This window comes from Porites lutea, chromosome 13 (assembly GCF_958299795.1).
Source record: "Porites lutea chromosome 13, jaPorLute2.1, whole genome shotgun sequence".
Lineage (NCBI taxonomy): Eukaryota > Metazoa > Cnidaria > Anthozoa > Scleractinia > Poritidae > Porites > Porites lutea.
In genome coordinates this window covers 18,834,939-18,852,504 of record NC_133213.1, presented here as the reverse complement: position 1 = coordinate 18,852,504, position 17,566 = coordinate 18,834,939, and the positions used below count along the sequence as shown (strand labels likewise).

General features: G+C 39.5%; 2 protein-coding genes across 2 annotated transcripts; both read left to right on the top strand.

Moving 5' to 3' along the window:
* The first annotated feature begins 1,597 nt into the window (after positions 1-1,597).
* LOC140922828 (uncharacterized) lies at positions 1,598-5,430 on the top strand. Its single transcript, XM_073372856.1, has 3 exons — positions 1,598-2,840; positions 4,135-4,166; positions 4,746-5,430. Exons 1-3 carry the CDS (start codon positions 1,606-1,608, stop codon positions 5,063-5,065), a joined length of 1,587 nt encoding a protein of 528 aa, XP_073228957.1. The 5' UTR covers positions 1,598-1,605; the 3' UTR covers positions 5,066-5,430.
* Positions 5,431-7,967: 2,537 nt separating this feature from the next.
* Positions 7,968-15,801, top strand: LOC140922492 (uncharacterized). The gene is made up of 7 exons (XM_073372469.1): positions 7,968-8,351; positions 10,909-11,225; positions 11,971-12,106; positions 12,954-13,431; positions 13,847-13,884; positions 14,235-14,509; positions 15,476-15,801. The coding sequence occupies exons 1-7, from the start codon at positions 8,015-8,017 to the stop codon at positions 15,665-15,667; spliced, it is 1,773 nt and encodes a 590-aa protein (XP_073228570.1). The 5' UTR covers positions 7,968-8,014; the 3' UTR covers positions 15,668-15,801.
* Positions 15,802-17,566: the final 1,765 nt, after the last annotated feature.

Genomic DNA, 17,566 nt, shown 5'->3' with positions numbered 1-17,566 from the left:
AATTTCAACAATTAGTTTAAAGTGATGTCATTGTAATTTACATGCTAAGTAACTGTATTGCTGTAATAGCTTTGTTTAGCTTTGAAATTTTTTTTTGTTTGTACTATATATATGTGTGTGTGTGTGTGTGTGTGTGTGTGCGTGTGTGTGTGTTTTTTTTCTCTTTCTTAATTTCTATTTTGTATGTAAACGTAAGAAATGCTTTAATTAAAAAATATTTAAAAAAAAAACAAAAAAAAACCAATGAACAAATTTAAACCCCTAAAAGGTACGACGAGCACCCCTGTCACTTCTAAAGCGGAGTACCCCCCCGGGCTAACAAGGTTTCAAAAATCAAAAATGCAATCCGTTTAAATCTTCAAGTTTTTCCATCCGTACCTCTTTTTGTACTTGTTGAGTTATTCATACGTTTTTTTCCTGTTTTGAGTGGTTAGTTCTACGTTACACTCAGTTTGATGACAGTTTCCACTGTTTAACACTCGAAGCCCTAAAAGTGATCAGCATCCAATTTCTCCTTGTAATATCAATGCTTTGTAAAACAGAGTGGTCATGAGAATTACGGACATGATCACCCAAGATGAATTTGTTTGATATTTTATCAACTTCTCCCCACTACTTCTGTAGGAAACCAATAGGGGCAAACAAATGAGAATTCAAATTTTGATCTTAGGGTTTAAAGGGTTAATGTTTATACATTTCGTGACACGGCTCCTATTAATTTTAGGTGGTGAACGGTCGGTTCAACCATCAATGTCGTCATCATTAACAACAAATACAACGAAAGAAAGGATAAACACAACAACAGTGCAAGAGGAAGAAGTGACAGAAGGATTAGAAGTATCTCAACCATCTAAAGTACCACAGCCACCGACATCAAGAATATTGAAGGCAGATTCAGATGCAAAAGGAACAACACACATTCCATTGCCCGAAATGAAACGCAGTACCGTGACGTTCAATGCAGACGATTTTGCTGGTGGTACACTAATGTCTGAAACTGGGCCACTTACAAAGAGTAATATGTTAACTATGACGTTACATTTTGCTACAACGTTATCCTTGGTTGCAGATGTGATTACATCATCAGGGTTTACTAAAGTTTCTGAAATGACCACAGCAACGCCTACGTTGATGTCATATCCAGTTTTTTCGTCCTCGAAATCGAAGTTGCAGATGCCTTTCTCTGAAGATTTTAAACAAGCGACAACACCTATCTTAGAGATCCTTCCTCTGGCTTCAACGACAAAGCCAATTGTGCTGTCAAATACAGTTTATACACCATCTTCTACTATAGTGTCAGTGACGTCAACTGGATCGTCGGTGACGTCACATTCCGTAGTGACCTCATCATTGGAACCATTAAGACCATCTACGCCAGTTGACAACGTTGATGTCGTCAACGCAGCAGGAATGACGTCATCTTCTTTAATTAAAGACTCTCCCTCAACAGAGGTATTAAAATCCATGGAGAAAACTATGTCTTCGATGTCGAAACAAAAATCACTTTTCAATTCTGAGGGGAAAATGACCTCAGCTCATAAACTCGAAGTTATGACGTCATCTCAAGTAGCAGTCGAAACTAAGTTACAAGAGAAAGATGAATGGATGACATCCAAAGCTCCGCAAACCACAATGCCACCAATGATGGTGACGTCATCTGCAGCTCACGAAGAAATGACGTCATCGCAAGGTTTAAAAGACTTTACGAAAGTCCAGCTTGAGGAAAGAGTCGCCACGTCTAGATTTAAAGATATAAGGTCACCTACAACGACCGCAACGTCATTTTCTTCCGAGATTAACAAAGTTGTGACGTCCTTGAAAGGTTTAAAATCCCCTCCTTTAACAATGACAATGACAAATTCTTTAACAACGGACACGTTAACTTCTTCTCAAGGAATTAAGACTGTCGTAGTAGAACGTGTTCTCCCACAGATAGGATTCGCGACCTCACCTCAACTCACAACATCCATGACTTCATCCCAGTTTGAACACAAAGTGACGTCCTCTGAAGTTAACCAATCATCATCACAGATAGAAGACGTTACTTCAACCAAACCTACAAAAATTGTGACGTCATCTGTATTTCGAAAATTAATGCTAGATAAATACTCAACACGACAGTCAAATAAGAAAGCAACATCACAGCCAACAAAAACTTCAATTGCATTTTCATCGTTTTTAACATCTTCGGTGCATAACATACAAGCAATGACGACATCGCCACCTCAGACCTTGACTTTTGCATTTTGGGATAAAGAGATAAAAACGACGTCACGCTATTTTCTAAAATCATCATCTGTTGATACTGATTCTCCACCAATGAAACATACGACGCAGCACGAAGATTTGAAAATTACGCTAACTTTTTCTTCATCTCAACTTGCAGATCTGACCACATCATCCCGACCGGATGTGACATCGTCATCAGATATGAAAACAACCACAACACAGAAAAACCTTGAATCTTCCACGACGCCATCTTCAACAGAAATTATGACATCGCAAAGCAGCTCACCAGTTGCCATGACTACAAATGCTGGCGTCGAAGTTAAGGTTGAGAGCACCACGTCAGCACCGGAAACGGAACACAATGTTACCCACACCACCCATCCTACTGATCATGAAGAGCCGCACGGAAATATCACGCACTCACCACATGATGTACACGTGACACACCACACAATGGGCACTCCAAATGAGCCTGATGTAGACGCCGCCACGGGTGATGAGAAGCAGACTGGAGGCGGAGAGATTGTGTCAATCATAGTAGTGCTTGGTCTGCTGGGTGGCATGATTGCATTCGTCATTTTCATGATAATAAAAGACAGGGCCAGAACAGGGTAAGGCATGGTATCTCTAAATCTTTAGCAACACACTCAATGGTCTCTTACAAGTGACATGAAGGCCTGCCTCCCCAGGAAGGGGGGCGGGGGATGGCTTCTCCCTAGTCCCTTTAATGGCCTATACGGGGAGGCTTAGCCCAGAAGGGATACCTTTTTCAGGTTTCAGGTTTATGAAAGGGTAGGAGTTTCACTAGTTGAATTATATGAAAGGGCAGGGGACATTTGTCATTGCGCTCTGTGGAAGGGCTAACAGGCGCATTTTATGGTTGTTTAAAAGGCAAGAAAACTTACTGGTTTTGTGATTTATTCATATATTATTATTATTATTATTATTATTATTATTATTATTATTATTATCATTATTTAGAAGACAGTGCATTCACGGTGGTTAAAAGAATGCCGCGTTCTTTACTCGGTATGTGAAAGGGGTACGCTTTGTCAGTAAATGCCCTTGTTTGTCTAAAATGGTGTTCAAAACGATAAGGGTTGGACCTTGGGGCCGAGCCTGCCCGTACAAAATGTTTTTTTTGGTACCCCACCCCCCAGTCTCTCTGATCTTGCCACACTATTGTCTCCTTTCTAAGAAGCGCTTACCATTTGCCAGAACTTGCCGGCCTGACCCGTCCAGTCATCAGGAGAATTCAATGGTCATCGGGACTATCCACCAAGATCAGTTTCTTCCTAAATTTTATGTACTGCAGTGATGGGTTTTATTAAAAATTAAAGAAAAGACTAATAGTTCATTTTTAAAATGACAGGTCTGGCTGGTTGGTACTGACTTTTGAAAAGCACCCTTAAGACTCAATCAGTTTGTTCATGAGAAAAGTCTGATTGGGCCGGTTGTCGACATCTCGGTTGTTGCAACTGGGATCTCTTAACCGAGATGAAAACTTTCCCATATGAACAGTCTGATCTGGTCACCAAGATGAATGGTACGCATGCGTATCCCTTTAAAGAGCGTGTCCCATCATTTCGACCTGTTACTTAACTTCTCAAACTCATTAATTATTCATTACGAAATACTAAGCTTTCGACACAGTGTTTCATCACCAGATGAAACATCTCGAAGTCGTCGAAAATACTCCGCTGCGCTTCGTATTTTCAACTCTTTTCTCAGTGTTTCATCTGGTGATGAAACACTGCGTCTTAATTGTGCTTGATATATTACGTCAAAAATGATGACACTGTGCGATTACTAAAAACGCAAGCGATTGAATAAATAAATTAATTTTTACATTAAAGGGCCCAAATCTCCCGTCAAAATAACTTTTTTTCTTTCTTCGTCCTGCAGGGGGGCAAACCTAAAGGATCGCAAGCTTCCAGGTATTTTGAATTACTTCAGCATGTTTAGCTGTAACGACCAGTTGGTAAAAAAGTTCCAAAATCCTTGGGCCAGTAGGAGGATATATTCCTCAGTTTGATAGCCAATTAACTTCTCTCTACGAAAGCGTAGAGTCTCCTGGCAAAGTCAATCTCTTTCACTAGAGACTGGCCTTTGTCCACTTTTACTTTATAAAGGAAACCTCATATGTACAGTACCGCAAATGATTCCCAGACCAGAAATGATCGCCAAAATGGACCGCAATTGATCCTCGACCTCAAATGATCCCCTCGCCGACGCAAAGTAATCAAGTGAAAAGTAAAGGAATTGAATGGATTTTAGGCATGCATGCATGAATGGTGAATGTGCTGAGAACTTGAAGAACGCGTAAGACAATGAAATAAATAAGGCGATAAAAACGAACTGCGGTTGAGTGGGGGTCATTTGCGTTGCTGTACAGTGCACCTTCTCGGTCGGGGTTTTGAGATTAACCTTAGAAACGTCTGGCTAGCTTCAGATACTAAACATTTTTAGTTTGAATTTTATTTGTTTTAATACTGTTTTCCACCTGTCTCGTCCAGTTATCGGTGATGACCATGGTTTTAAGCCTCTTAAAGAAGTACCAGAAGAAAAAGAAAAAGAAAAAGAACATAAGGTTACCCACGTGGAGAAGAGAAACAGCCAGAGATACAGTTATCATGGCAACCCCGAAGACGCTATCCCACTCTTAGAGCTTCACATTCAGGACGGCAGGCCGCCTGTGCTTAATTCAAATGACGAGACACAGGAAGCCGAGCCTGAGCAGCCGGCGGTGAAACCCCTTCTTGATGTATATGGAGACAGCAATACGACAATGTCGTCTGGAAAATCAAAAGAGAAAATTTGGCCTGCAGTGGTGTAAATGTAATAAGCGTGAATCTTAATCTCATCTGTATGAGCTTGTGATCATTAATTAACTCCTTTCTCAAGGGGCTTTATCTGCTACGTTTATAATTAAAGTGGTGTCTTAGTCTTAGGAAATTAATCAAATAGGTTAAAGTAAAAACACAAATGTCACTTCGAGCCAATCAGAGTTGCAGCGAAAACCAACCAGTGTCGCACGCAGGAAACAAGCACGCCAGTAGCCTAAGAACAAACTCTCCGCTAGCCAACGTCTGCTTACGCGTGCCTCTCACGCGTGACTTCTCGCGACTCCCCCAAATGGAGAGCTTGCTTGCAGGCTAACACGCCAGGAGCACACATTGCTTAGCCATTTTCACTGTTTATGGTCTTAGTAATATAATTGACAGGCACAGGAACCGATTACTAATAGGCTCCTGACAGGTAATAATCCACAGGTAACGGCCCTTATGCATGAAATTATGTCAGACGAGCAAATTTTACCACCAAGCCTCGTTTGTAATTAAGCTAAATGTCTTCGCATTTTCACTCTTTGTGCGTGGGTATTCTTTTCAACTCTAACTCCTTGGGAATTCATTTATGCAAAGCTTTGCAACCTAAACCCACGTGCAAACGGAGGCAGAAACTTCCAACATTGTCGCTGTGTTGGCAGTGGTGTGCAAACGGATGCAACAACTCCCAACAATGTTGGGACATGCAATGCATCGTGGGAATGATACAACCAATAAAACTTTGGAGACCATGTGTATTGCGCTTGCGTGGCCCCAGCAATGTTGGACGAGCTGTGCGAAGGGCTCCAACATTGTTGCGCTACGCTTCGGTGATCACAGAACAAAAGAAATGTTGGGAATGAGTTGTTGGTTCAAAAGTTTGACCAGTTTCAAACTTTGCAAAACAACTCCCAACAACACGCAACGACATTCAACAGGGTGGTAAAAAGACGCAGCATTTAACATACAACAATTTTGGGACTGTGTTGGCCAACAATGTTGTGCCCGTTTGCACGCGGCTTAACAATTTCAAAACGAAACTTGGTGGTGAAATTTGCGCGTCAGACCTAAACACGGATAAGGGCTATTACGGAACACATACGTTAGACCAGTTTCAGCCCGAACTTCTTATGTGTCGAAGGTAATTAATTCTAATGAGATAAAACAATAGAATTGCGTTTTATTTGATGCATGCCATGTGTCCATGTACGAAGAAGAACATCGACGGCTGAAACAGACCTTGGGTAGAGTATTTTTTGGCAAATTAAGGCGCCTCTGTTTTCTTGTCTTGAAAAGGCTGTGCCTCAACACAAAATATTCCCGGGATTATTTCACTCTATCAGAGAGATTTAGTATTCAAGTGTTTGGTGTTTAGCGTTTAGCGTCTTAGCCAGAATCAAACTGAAACTGGATAAACTTCAATTATTCGCAAAAGTACCTGACAAATTTCTCCTGTAAATAGTTCATTTTTCATTTTTCAATAATTTCTGAGTGACATGTTTTTTTCCTATGTTTATAATGATTATCTTATCAATATTGTAATGAATACAGTTGAACCCCGCTTTATGACACCATCTTAATACGAACACGCCGTAATACGGACATTTTTTATGGCCCCCTCAGTGTAAGCGTTAACGGCCCGGGGGTTTGACTGTTATTCCGTTTTTCTGGTCAACATCACTAATCTTAATTGATAAACAGCTCCACTACTCAATCTAGTGCACGTTGGATAATCCATTTTACATTAATAAAATAAGTGCCTGTAGTGAAAATATGCTTCTTGTTGCTGACACTTGTTTGTTTGACGACGACGACGTATAACTTCGTTCTCGTTTTATAGTTTCCTTTCTTTTCTTTCTTATTTGCGGGAAGGTGTGTGGGAGCTGTTGAAATGGGTGTTTATGTGCATTGTAACTATTTTAGCGGTCTCAAGATATAAAATTCCGATGCAAATCCTTATAATTTGGCTTCGAGGGGGCTGTTGTGGGTCTGGCTGGGGATCCCTGTGGTTGAAGTTTCCTTGCCAAGACAGGAAACAGTTTCAATGTCTAAATATAGTCTCAGATGACCGGAACGTTATTTTTGGAATTCAATTGACGCGAAGACACAGAGCTTTTTTAAAAAAGGATCGCAAATACTGTGACACTAAATTCTAACCCCTTTAAATTTTTATCACACTCTGCATGAAAGACCTGCGCGTGTTGGGATGGTATCAGATTTTAGCCTGCGTGGCAGGCGTTCGAAAGTGAAGGGGAAGGGAATTAGGGCAAATTCCCCCTTCCCCCTCCCCTTTTAGCACCTGCCACGCAGGCTAATCAGATTTTGAAAGTGAAATTCTTTGCTTGTTACTTCCAAGTGAGGATGATACCCTCTCCTTTTTCCTTTTTCGTCGTAGTCCACATCCTTCTACAGAATCCTCCTGAAGGCCGAATTAGACGGTACGATTTTTACTTACGGCTATCGTGCGCGACTAGCATACGCCATGACTTCACCTCAGTTCGTTTCGTGTACTTAGTCGATTTTTTTTTAAAAACATAACATTTTTCTCTCTTTTAAGAAAAACCATTTACATCCCATACAAGCCTAGCAAGAGATGTAATGAGTTTGGGCCGCCCGTGATTCGTACGACGCATTGTGGATGTCGTAACTGAAAATTGTGCGCGTGTGGATGGTCGAAAGTCATGACGTTTGCTATTCTCGCACGATAGTCGTAAGATAAATCGTACCGTCTAAATCGGCCTTAAACTATATACATTGTATGGCCAAAAATCTTAGCGACCTTAGCTGTAATCAGTGTCGACCCTGCCTTTCAGCGATTTCCTCATTTAGCAGGATTTTGCACCTGTCGGGGGGTCTAAATAAGGAGAATAGGAAAAGGCGTGTTTCACGTGAATCCGACATTCGAGTTGTCATTGATTAGAAAAATACAAGCACGTCAGCTGAAAAGACATTCAAACATTATGAAGCCCACCGTGATAGCACTTCTTCAATTGGTGTTTGCACACTCTGCAAGCGCTCTGCTGAGTACAAATATTACCAGAATTCAGAGCAAAGACAAATTTACAAATCCTAATCGGACGGCCGTGAAGGCCTGTCTTGCAAGCGGAAAACCGTCTTCGTTCCTCGATTCTTGCGTGAAGTTTGATTCAGTAAATACTCAGGCAGAATGCTGGAATTCTCGAGACTGCTGTGAATCATGTCAATGTAAAGTAGGTTATCCAACTTACCTAGCTCATTTGGGCAAGTGTGTTAGTCTATCGGAGCTCAACTCGGATGTTTTTGGGCACGGGTCAATAGGTAGGTCACTCATTCTTCTCCATACAATTATCTTTCTAAACAGTCGAATGTTACAAGTTTGTCTGCCTTCAACTTTTTCAGTTTCAAAATAGTTTCAAATCAAAATTCAAAGAAGAGAAATTTTATTTTCCTACGTAAATTTTATTTTCCTACGTAAAGTGCTGGAAAATGAATATAATCATGTCTCAGTACCGATGGAGATTGTTCAAATGAATGGTCACACCATAGGATCTCGTCTACAGAGCGTTAATAAGTTGTCTATAGAGTAGTTGTTTGGTCTTATGTCGTATCACAGGTAGCCCAAGCTCGAAATATGAGCAAAATATACTTAAAATGTGTGTTGCGTCTCTCCTTTGTGGTCCACGGGCCTAGAGAGAGTAAACGGTTTACATAAAAACCCATAAAACGGCCGTAAAGCGGCCCGTGGACCACAAGGGAGAGACGTAACACACATTTTAAGTAAGGTAAGCTGTTTTTTATTGAAATCCTTTCACTTTCGTAGGTTACAGAAACGATAGGTTTTTCTCCCCATACAAATCCTTATATTTCGAATGTTACGCAACAATGCCGATGCTCACCGATGCTCATATTTCGGCTTGGGCTACCTGTGCGGTTTCCGGCGCTATAGCCACAGCGAAAAGTTAAATTTCAACTTTTATTAACCTTTTCAATAAATGAAATTTGAGTAGCAGGACCCTGCCCCCACCCCAGCCCTCCAAGGCCCCCACCCACTTCTCCGGTCCCAAGGAGAGTGATTTTAAAATTCATCAGCTAGGGAGGGGTGGGGAATTTTAGAGCTGCATAAGAATTTTTTCGTTAACATTTTCTTTGCATGATTTTTTTAGGGCAGTGCAAGAACATATTTTAGGGCTTCTTGGCTTGCGAATTTTTTTTCATAAGATTTTTTCTTGCACGAATTATATATATATATTTTTTACTTCGCTCCCCCCGCCCCCCCTCCTCCCTCCTAATAACTTTCCTAATGCTAAGCCCCTAATTTAGATTTAGAGGGAATGTCAAGGGTCATGGTTACATCTTGCCGCTTGTTAAGACTGGTTCAAGCGATGCTTTATCAATAGATGTCTTTTCAATCAAATTAAGATTTTTAATTTACATTTTATACTTTTGTATACGCTCCTAATTGCAATAAGGCTGTCATAGAAAAAATGAAAAAAGGGAGTAGCAAAAAAGCTCAATACATGCTTCCTACAATCGAAGTCCTGGTCTGACAAAAGGATGAACTCAAATTGTCTTTACCTTCTCTCTACTCAACTGACGTCACATTGAAGTATTACACCATACTACAAATATGTCTTCAGCATTATCAAAATATCAAAGGTCAATTTGCATGGATTATCAATTCTTATTTGGCTTTTTCGTTTTTTTTTTTCGTGTCTGCGATTAGGTGTATATTACTGTATTAGACTTTCTAAAAGTCCTTTATTTCGTTTTCCCTGATTGGTTATGCTTACGCGATTGTTGTTTTAACTCACACGTATGATTGTGCGTGCTATTTTTCAATAAACAAATAATCATAATAATTATAATAATAATACAGTTAAAAATCATTGTCATTGTAATTACAAAAACAATTAGAGACGCATATGCATACAAGAATGAGTTCTGCCCTTGGGAATTGTACATGTTGACAATAAATTGTGTGATAAACTTGTTTTGCTGACTGGAGTGCTAAGGTTCGATTCGTTCTGCATTTAGCAGTTTTTTGAGACGCTTGTGTAAAGAAGAAAAGTTGTCTTAAAGGCAAACAGTTTTCCAGTTTGTAAAGGCGTCTTAAGTAGGAATTGCGCAAAATGTTTATCCGGCTAAAAGGGTTAAAATGGTGTGACAACCGCTTCAGTCGGCTGGCCGCTCGTGTTCTAACGTTCTGAGAGGAATAAGTGCACTTCAAGAACTAAGATTTTTGCAGGAAAAATGGTAAGATATAGAAAACGATAGTGACTTTAATTGGTTAAACAGAGTGAGTGGAAAGCAGTGGAATTGTGAATTTAGGAGTGGCTTCGGAATACAACAGCATACAAACCAGTTCACTCTATACCACGTGTTTAGAGGCATAACATAAAATACTGTTTTTCAACACTTTTATCATAAATCACATGCAAATAGAAATAGAGCAGTCGGTTAACAAAAATCCTAGGCGTGACCAATCGGGAGAAAGCCTTGGAAAATGTTTCAAAATGACGACATGGAACTAAACATATCGTAACTAGAATTTTGCACGCATTATAGTGGCTTGATAGGGTTTTCCATGTTCAATACCTCCCAAGTTTGAGCATAAACTACGTCGCCATTAACAAAGCTTTGGAAAAAGTGCTACCACAGCCGTATTAGATAAAGATGAAAATTTGCTATGATTAGGGTTACAATGACATCAGAGTTGTCATAGCAACGGAATGACGCCCTTACCTACTTTACTTGCAGCCGTATTTCTCGTAAACGACCTCTACATATTCTTATTTTGAGTGGTTGCTTACGGAAGGTTCAACTCTACATTGCTTCACTCATGCAGTTAAAGCTTGATGTTTTTATTGTTGCTTAGGGTGTGAATCCTATTTGGAGGTAAAAACGAAAGGCAGTGGTGGTGGTGGTGGTGACGACGACGAGGATGATGGAGATGACGGTCGTAAACAAAAAGACGTTTTCAAAGTGCCCGCGTCCACCTGGAGTCCACCTGTACTTGATTTATTGCGGACTCCATCACCAAAAGATCCTAAGATTAAATTTTGCAAACATAAGGATGTGGAGTCGTGTGATTTAGAACAAGCGCGCTACTCTGGATTTAGCCAATGGCGTAATGTTACAAACTTGTCTCATACTTTTTGGGGAGTGAAGGACAAGAAAGATATCCTGTTCAGGGTAAGATGCCAAGAAGCAGATCTTGCTAATTCTGCTATATATGACCTTTAATTAAACAAACAAACAAACAAACATGTTGTTTTACAAAATTTGCATCAAAAAGATAGTCTGGTTCACAACAAGCTAGGGACGAGTCTTTGTTCCAATCAACATGACGTGTTCTAACTTCTTCTCCAATGCGCATACGTACGGGAATTGACACCCTCCATGCCTTAACTTTCTTGTTCTCCCCCCCCCCCCCCCCTCAATCTTCTAAACTCGGGATACTCAGTCTTTCATCTATGACAGGCCTGCGGGTGAATAGAATGTGGCATCACTAAATATCCGTTTTATTTATAAAGACCTTAGGAATAAAATGTAACTTATGAGAATCTTACACGAAAAAAGAATATTTCATTAGTCCTATTTTATTTATATATTTAGTCAGAGAAAACAGTCGACGCTTCGCGACGCCACTACAGATTTCACCGCCCTGAAAAGTCTTAGTAACAAGAGCAGAAATTCCGTTCTGATGACGTGCCACCGCTAAGTATCCAGATCTAGGCAGTGTATATGCTTGGTCGAAGCAAATTTCCCCCGCGGCACGACCAGTCAGAAACACTACCCAGATCTGGTTTGTGACATGTCATCAGTATGGAATTTCTGCGTTCGTTCTTCAGACGTCGGCGCGGGGAAACCGGTGAAAAGTCGCCGGCTGTTTTCTCCGGCTATTGTATACTAAGAGGAATTTTCTTTTACTTTAAAGTGGAGTACTGCAGCATCGTCAAATTTAAGTGGAAACATCTTCTTTTTCAACCTAAAATGTAAACAGAAGAAGAAAGGAAAGCCGGTGACGAATTTTTCAGCATGCTTCATATTCAAGTCTGACGGAACTCAAATAGGTAAAGTTTCCAAGCTTTCCTTCAAACTCCCTCATACCGTATAGTACGGGACATTTCTCTCATTCAGTTCTCTGAGATGATAGCGAAATTAGGTAACACCTTTGCGACAAACGACAACGTCAGATTCAAGTTGCAATTTCTCAAAATAGGAATGGACTGGCTAAAAACTGTTTCAAACCCTTCTGGTTGAAACTAACCATTTGTGTAGATATACTTCACGGTTAACGACACTTGGTCACGTGGTAGAAATTGACTCTTGCCTTTTGTCGTAAGATGTGATCATAAATCTTTCTATACTAACTGATCCGACACAGGTAATAAACAACATGAAAGAACTGATCTAAATTCGAACAATCAAGCACAAAGCCTTTTGGCTTGAAATATTTTCACATCTGAGTAAATCTGTACTCATCTAATTCTATTAAACCTAGTCCGTGAGATTGGGTTCGATCGCTGAGTGTCGCTTACGCTGAATGATTCAGGAAAGCGGTATTAGATAAATGAATACTTTCAAGTCTTATAAAAGACCGGTTGAATCCGATTCTTTGAATATTACAAATCCACATCAGTAAGGTCTGGTATACGAATCGACAAAACTGAAAGTTTCCGGATCCATTCATTCAAGTCTCAAGTTGTATCAGATATCCTTCTAATGAAAGCCATCCTTACCTAAGGTTTCATATAACTTTTTATTATATAGACAAGAGTGTTTTAGTGGAAAATAGACCGCTCGTAAAGTGCATACGAAATGGGAATAATTTTTAAATTAAAAGACTTCTAATTTTTTAGAAGTTTCCGTTTTTTGTTTCTTGTTCTTCCCATTTATGCCAAACATTTTTTGTTTAAGTCACTCCACCACTTCAGTCAACAACCCCAGCGGCGACAACAACGATAAAAATGACAACATTAAAGCCTAAAAAGACAATAAAAACGACAACAATGGCGGCGACTACAAAATCAAAGACAACAGTGATGCCTTTGACTTTAAAATCAACTAAGACGCCAACAACAAAACTAAGCACAATCCAAAAAGCGCGGGAAACAACTTCATTGCCAGTGACGCAATCAACTACTGACGTCACGCAGACTAAGCCAATAGAAACCAGTGAACGCACGGAGCCAACGGAGCCCGTAGAACCGACTGAACCGGCGGCGCCAACTGAGCCTATGGAGCCCGGGGATACAGGAAAGCGGTCATTAGAGAATTCAAGTGACGATAGCGGTAGAGGAACAATTGTCATTATCGTTTCTGTTCTCTCGGCACTTGTTGCGGTCACCGTGGTATCTGTTATCATAGTATGTTACTTGAAGAAAAGAAACCAAGGGTAAGTCAGCTATCGCTTTCTGTACAAGCATTGAATGTAGGCAGGCTAGTCTTATGGATGATTGTTTAAGTTTGGAGAGCGACTGTGAAAGGGAGCCACACGCAAATTTAAGGGCATTTACTTCGTGTACTGGACTCAGACGGACGTAAATTAAATGAAGAAAAACCATGAAACAATACCAAGCTGATTTTTCGCTGAACAGAAAACAAAGATTAGGAGTCTCTTGTTTTGCGTCATCTGCGTCCGGCACACGAAATTCAAAAGGTTAAAAAGAAAAAAGAAACATGTAGTATATAAAGTTTGCTGTAATCTTCCTTGTTGATACAAGTGAAATATTGTTTTATCCTTACATAAAATTGTACCGTTGTTGATATATGCCTTAGAATTAAAGTTCATCCTTTTTTTCTCTCACCAGCAAAAAGGCATTCTCCTCCAATCAATTCTCCATTCAATGTAAGTGAAGCTTATGCCTAAATTTATTTCTTGCCCTGTTAAAGGAGCAAAACCAGTTTTCTTGGACAATGCAATGGACTATTATATTTTGAGCGCTTATCTATCATTTTTTGACAAATGTTTGTTTGAATAGGAAGTAGAATGTTTTTTAACCGTTATAAAATATCTTGTAAGTAACGTTCACGGAGTTACATGATGGTTTTTTAACCATTATCATTAACTGTATCCTATATAACAAAGTTTTATAGAGTTATATAAAGTTTAAAAAACTTGATATTTAGGTATTGTTGAGTTATCTGGCTGTTCGAATAATGTGGAAGTGTTTAGCGGCAGTTTTCACTAATTTTCAGTCAAGAAACAAAGCACTCATCACTCAGCAACAAGTCCAGAAGAACACATCATTCAGGACCAAAACGATTACCAGCCACTAGGGAATGATGGGAAACAAACAGATGCTAGTAAATGGGAGCCACCTTCGTACCAGGGTCTCACAAAGAAGACCGAGGGAGCTTGGGGCGAGGGAGAAGTGTACATGAACCCTACAATGTACCAGGAACTAACAAAGAAAAAAACAACGTCCAGTGAAAATATGCCAGCTTACCATCCGCTTATGAAACCATCTAAGGTACGTAAGTTGTAATTAACACACCCCAACGTCAGCACTTTAGTCTTATATTCTGACCAACCACCTAAACTTGTTCCTAGGGCTTTTCATTAAAGACTTACATAGGCCCCTTCCGAGTTTTTTCTAGCCTCTTTTTCAAAACGAGGCTAAGTATGAAGACTTTATCTCGAAACCTGATCTCACTCTCTTGCTCTTGGACGTGGGAGATCTGGGTAAAAAATAGTTGTTTTATTCTCATGCATATAAAATTTATTTTTACATAAATGGCTTGCTCTTTGGCCTCGTTTTGAAAGTGAGAGTTTTTGGAACTAGAAAATGGTCTATTATGCTTACTAAATGCTTTACAGGTTACTGTCATCGACAGGCGCCTGAAAACTAAATTTTATCGTGACCCGAGGTTCACACGACACCCTAACCTGAAGTGAAAATGTCTAGGGGTGGGGTAGGGGGCAGGGGTGTGGGCGTGCTTTTTACGCTGGTTTTTAACTCGAGCGATCAGTTAAATTTTGTGGCCTGTGCCCTTTTCTCGAAAGACCAGCTTATTTGCGGTCCCGAAAAGGAATTTTTGTTTGCATTCAAGACAGAAGTTTAGATAAAACTAGCCATTAATAAAACAAATGGACTGAGTTGGTAGCTAGGGCCACAAGTTTACTAGTTTCTGTAACTATTCCGTGCTACCCTCTTTAAGTAAAGTGTATTATTATTATTATTATTATTATTATTATTATTATTATTATTATTACTATTATTATTGTTATTATTATTATTAGGACCCACCCTTTTATCCTTAAGATTTTTATTTGAATAGTTATTTTCTGGCCCGAAAAGGTACCGAGAAAAGCGCCCCCGAACTTCGACTGAGTGCTGCGATTATGAAACGCGAGGCAAGGGAGTGTTAAACGATTAATATTTCAAAATGTCAGGAAAAGGCAAATCTATTTGAATTTTACTTTTTTTACTACGAAGTCAGCGGACGTTTCTGCATATGATTATGGATACATCTCAACCAATGGAAAGGATGGCTTGGCGGCGACAGAAACCACTCACAAAGAGAATCCATATTATTTCAAACTCGAACAGCCTGGACAGACTGAAGAAGCCGCTGGCAAGGAGAGTCCATATTATTTTAAACTTGAACAGCCTGGAAAGCCAAAATAAAGCGACCTGCTGAGGAGGCACAGAAACCTCGTCACTATTACAAAGTTTACAGACAATAGGGTAAGTTGTCCAAGTAGCAGCTAAAGGAAAAATTAAAAAATTTACTCGAAACAGGATCTCTGTAATCCTATGTAATAAATACAATTTCAGTTTGCCATGTAAATTCCCTCGTTAGGATTTTCATTTTTCCTTTTATCCGATTAATGTTTTTTTTTTCCTTGGGATGGTTATTTACGTGAACGTCTGAAAGGACGATATAATTCCTGTTGAGCATGTTGAGCTCATGAACCAATAAACTTGACTTGAACCAGAACTCGGTCTGAAAATGGTTTGGGCGTCGCGTTTGGTTAAGATCTTAACATTTTTAATAGATCATAAATATCGAGAAAAGAAACGAGACGTTTTAGCCTGAGCATCAGGGCGGCCTCCCTTCAACCAGAAAGCCCTGGGGACGAGTTTGAGCTAGTAGCCACTCAGTCTAGAGTTGCAGGGGCGGATCTAGGGGGAGGGTACAAGGGATGCGCCCCCCCCCCCCCCCAACCCCTTGAGATGACTTGCGAATCTCTAATACAACTGGTATTCTGCGAAAAAAGAAGTGGTTTATTGATGTTCAAGTAAAACATGAGACGCCCTTTAAGAATTTATGTTAAAGGCAATTCATGCATTCATTCATTCCAAAATCGTCCCCTAGAATTTTCTAATGAAAGTATTACTCCGTGTCCTTGCAGTTTCGACAAGACCCTTTGTACTTCCTGAAAGAAAAAATAAACCGACAATGAAATACAGTTGAACCTTTCCACAACGGCCATTTTCTTCCGTCCCGAGGGTGACCGTTGTGGGGATGTTCAACTGTATTTAACTTTAACTTCTTCTTTAACTTTAACTATATTTATTACTAAAAAATAGGATTAGAATAGACTGGCCCGCAAAATAGCAATGGCTAGTCTAAGCGGCTCAGTTAAAAGAAAAATAAAACAAAAGGAAAGGAAGGAAAATATTTGAAGTTAAAATAATTCTTATTTTTGTCATAGTTTTATTTTAATTACCATTTAATACATCTAAGGAAAAACGAAAAAGGAATTGACTGCATGTAATTTTATACAGGAATTACTTAACTGTTAATACAACTTTTTCGAGTTATCAATGGCGTCTCAATATCGTCATTTTCTCTTTTTAAGATATCGGAAAGCGATCCGTGAAGTACTTTCATAAATTCCTTTTTAGGAAGATCTCAGTCTAATATGACAAGGTATCAGTCCAAAGTTTCACGTCAAAACGAGATAAGGAGTTTTTGTGTATTTCCAGCTTTGAGCTGTTAACGTGAATTACCACAAATAAATGATCGTGTATTGTATGAATGAATTGTTGAGGTTTTTTCAAATAAATTTAAGAGATTGGTGGCGTGTTGATATCGTGCAAGTTAGTCGAGTGCTCGGCAAGGACAACTAGGTAATGGCCCTATCTTGTTATTTACATGTAAATTTGAAAGAAGCACTAATCTTGGGCTAAAAAAACATTTGTTGCATGATGAGTAAATGACAATGTGTTGGAAAACTAGCCAAAATGGCAAGTTATGCTAGCATTTCTTTCTTCGGAATATTGTGGAAAGTTATTAGGGGCACCCAACCCAAATACATTCGAAAAACACACGCGTTTTTTTAAATTGACAAAAAGCGAATGCAACTGTCAAGTTCGTTTGAAAGAAACAAAAAAGAAGGACACATTTTTTACTAACTAAAATCTAGAGAATACACTCGAACCTTCCGCAAAAGCCATGAGAAATATTTATTCGGCACTTGTCCAATTCGTCTATCCTCTATGCCCGTACGTGATGATGAATTATGCCAAACATTATGCTAACACAATCTATCAAAGCGTATTCGCACGCAAAGAGCCTGA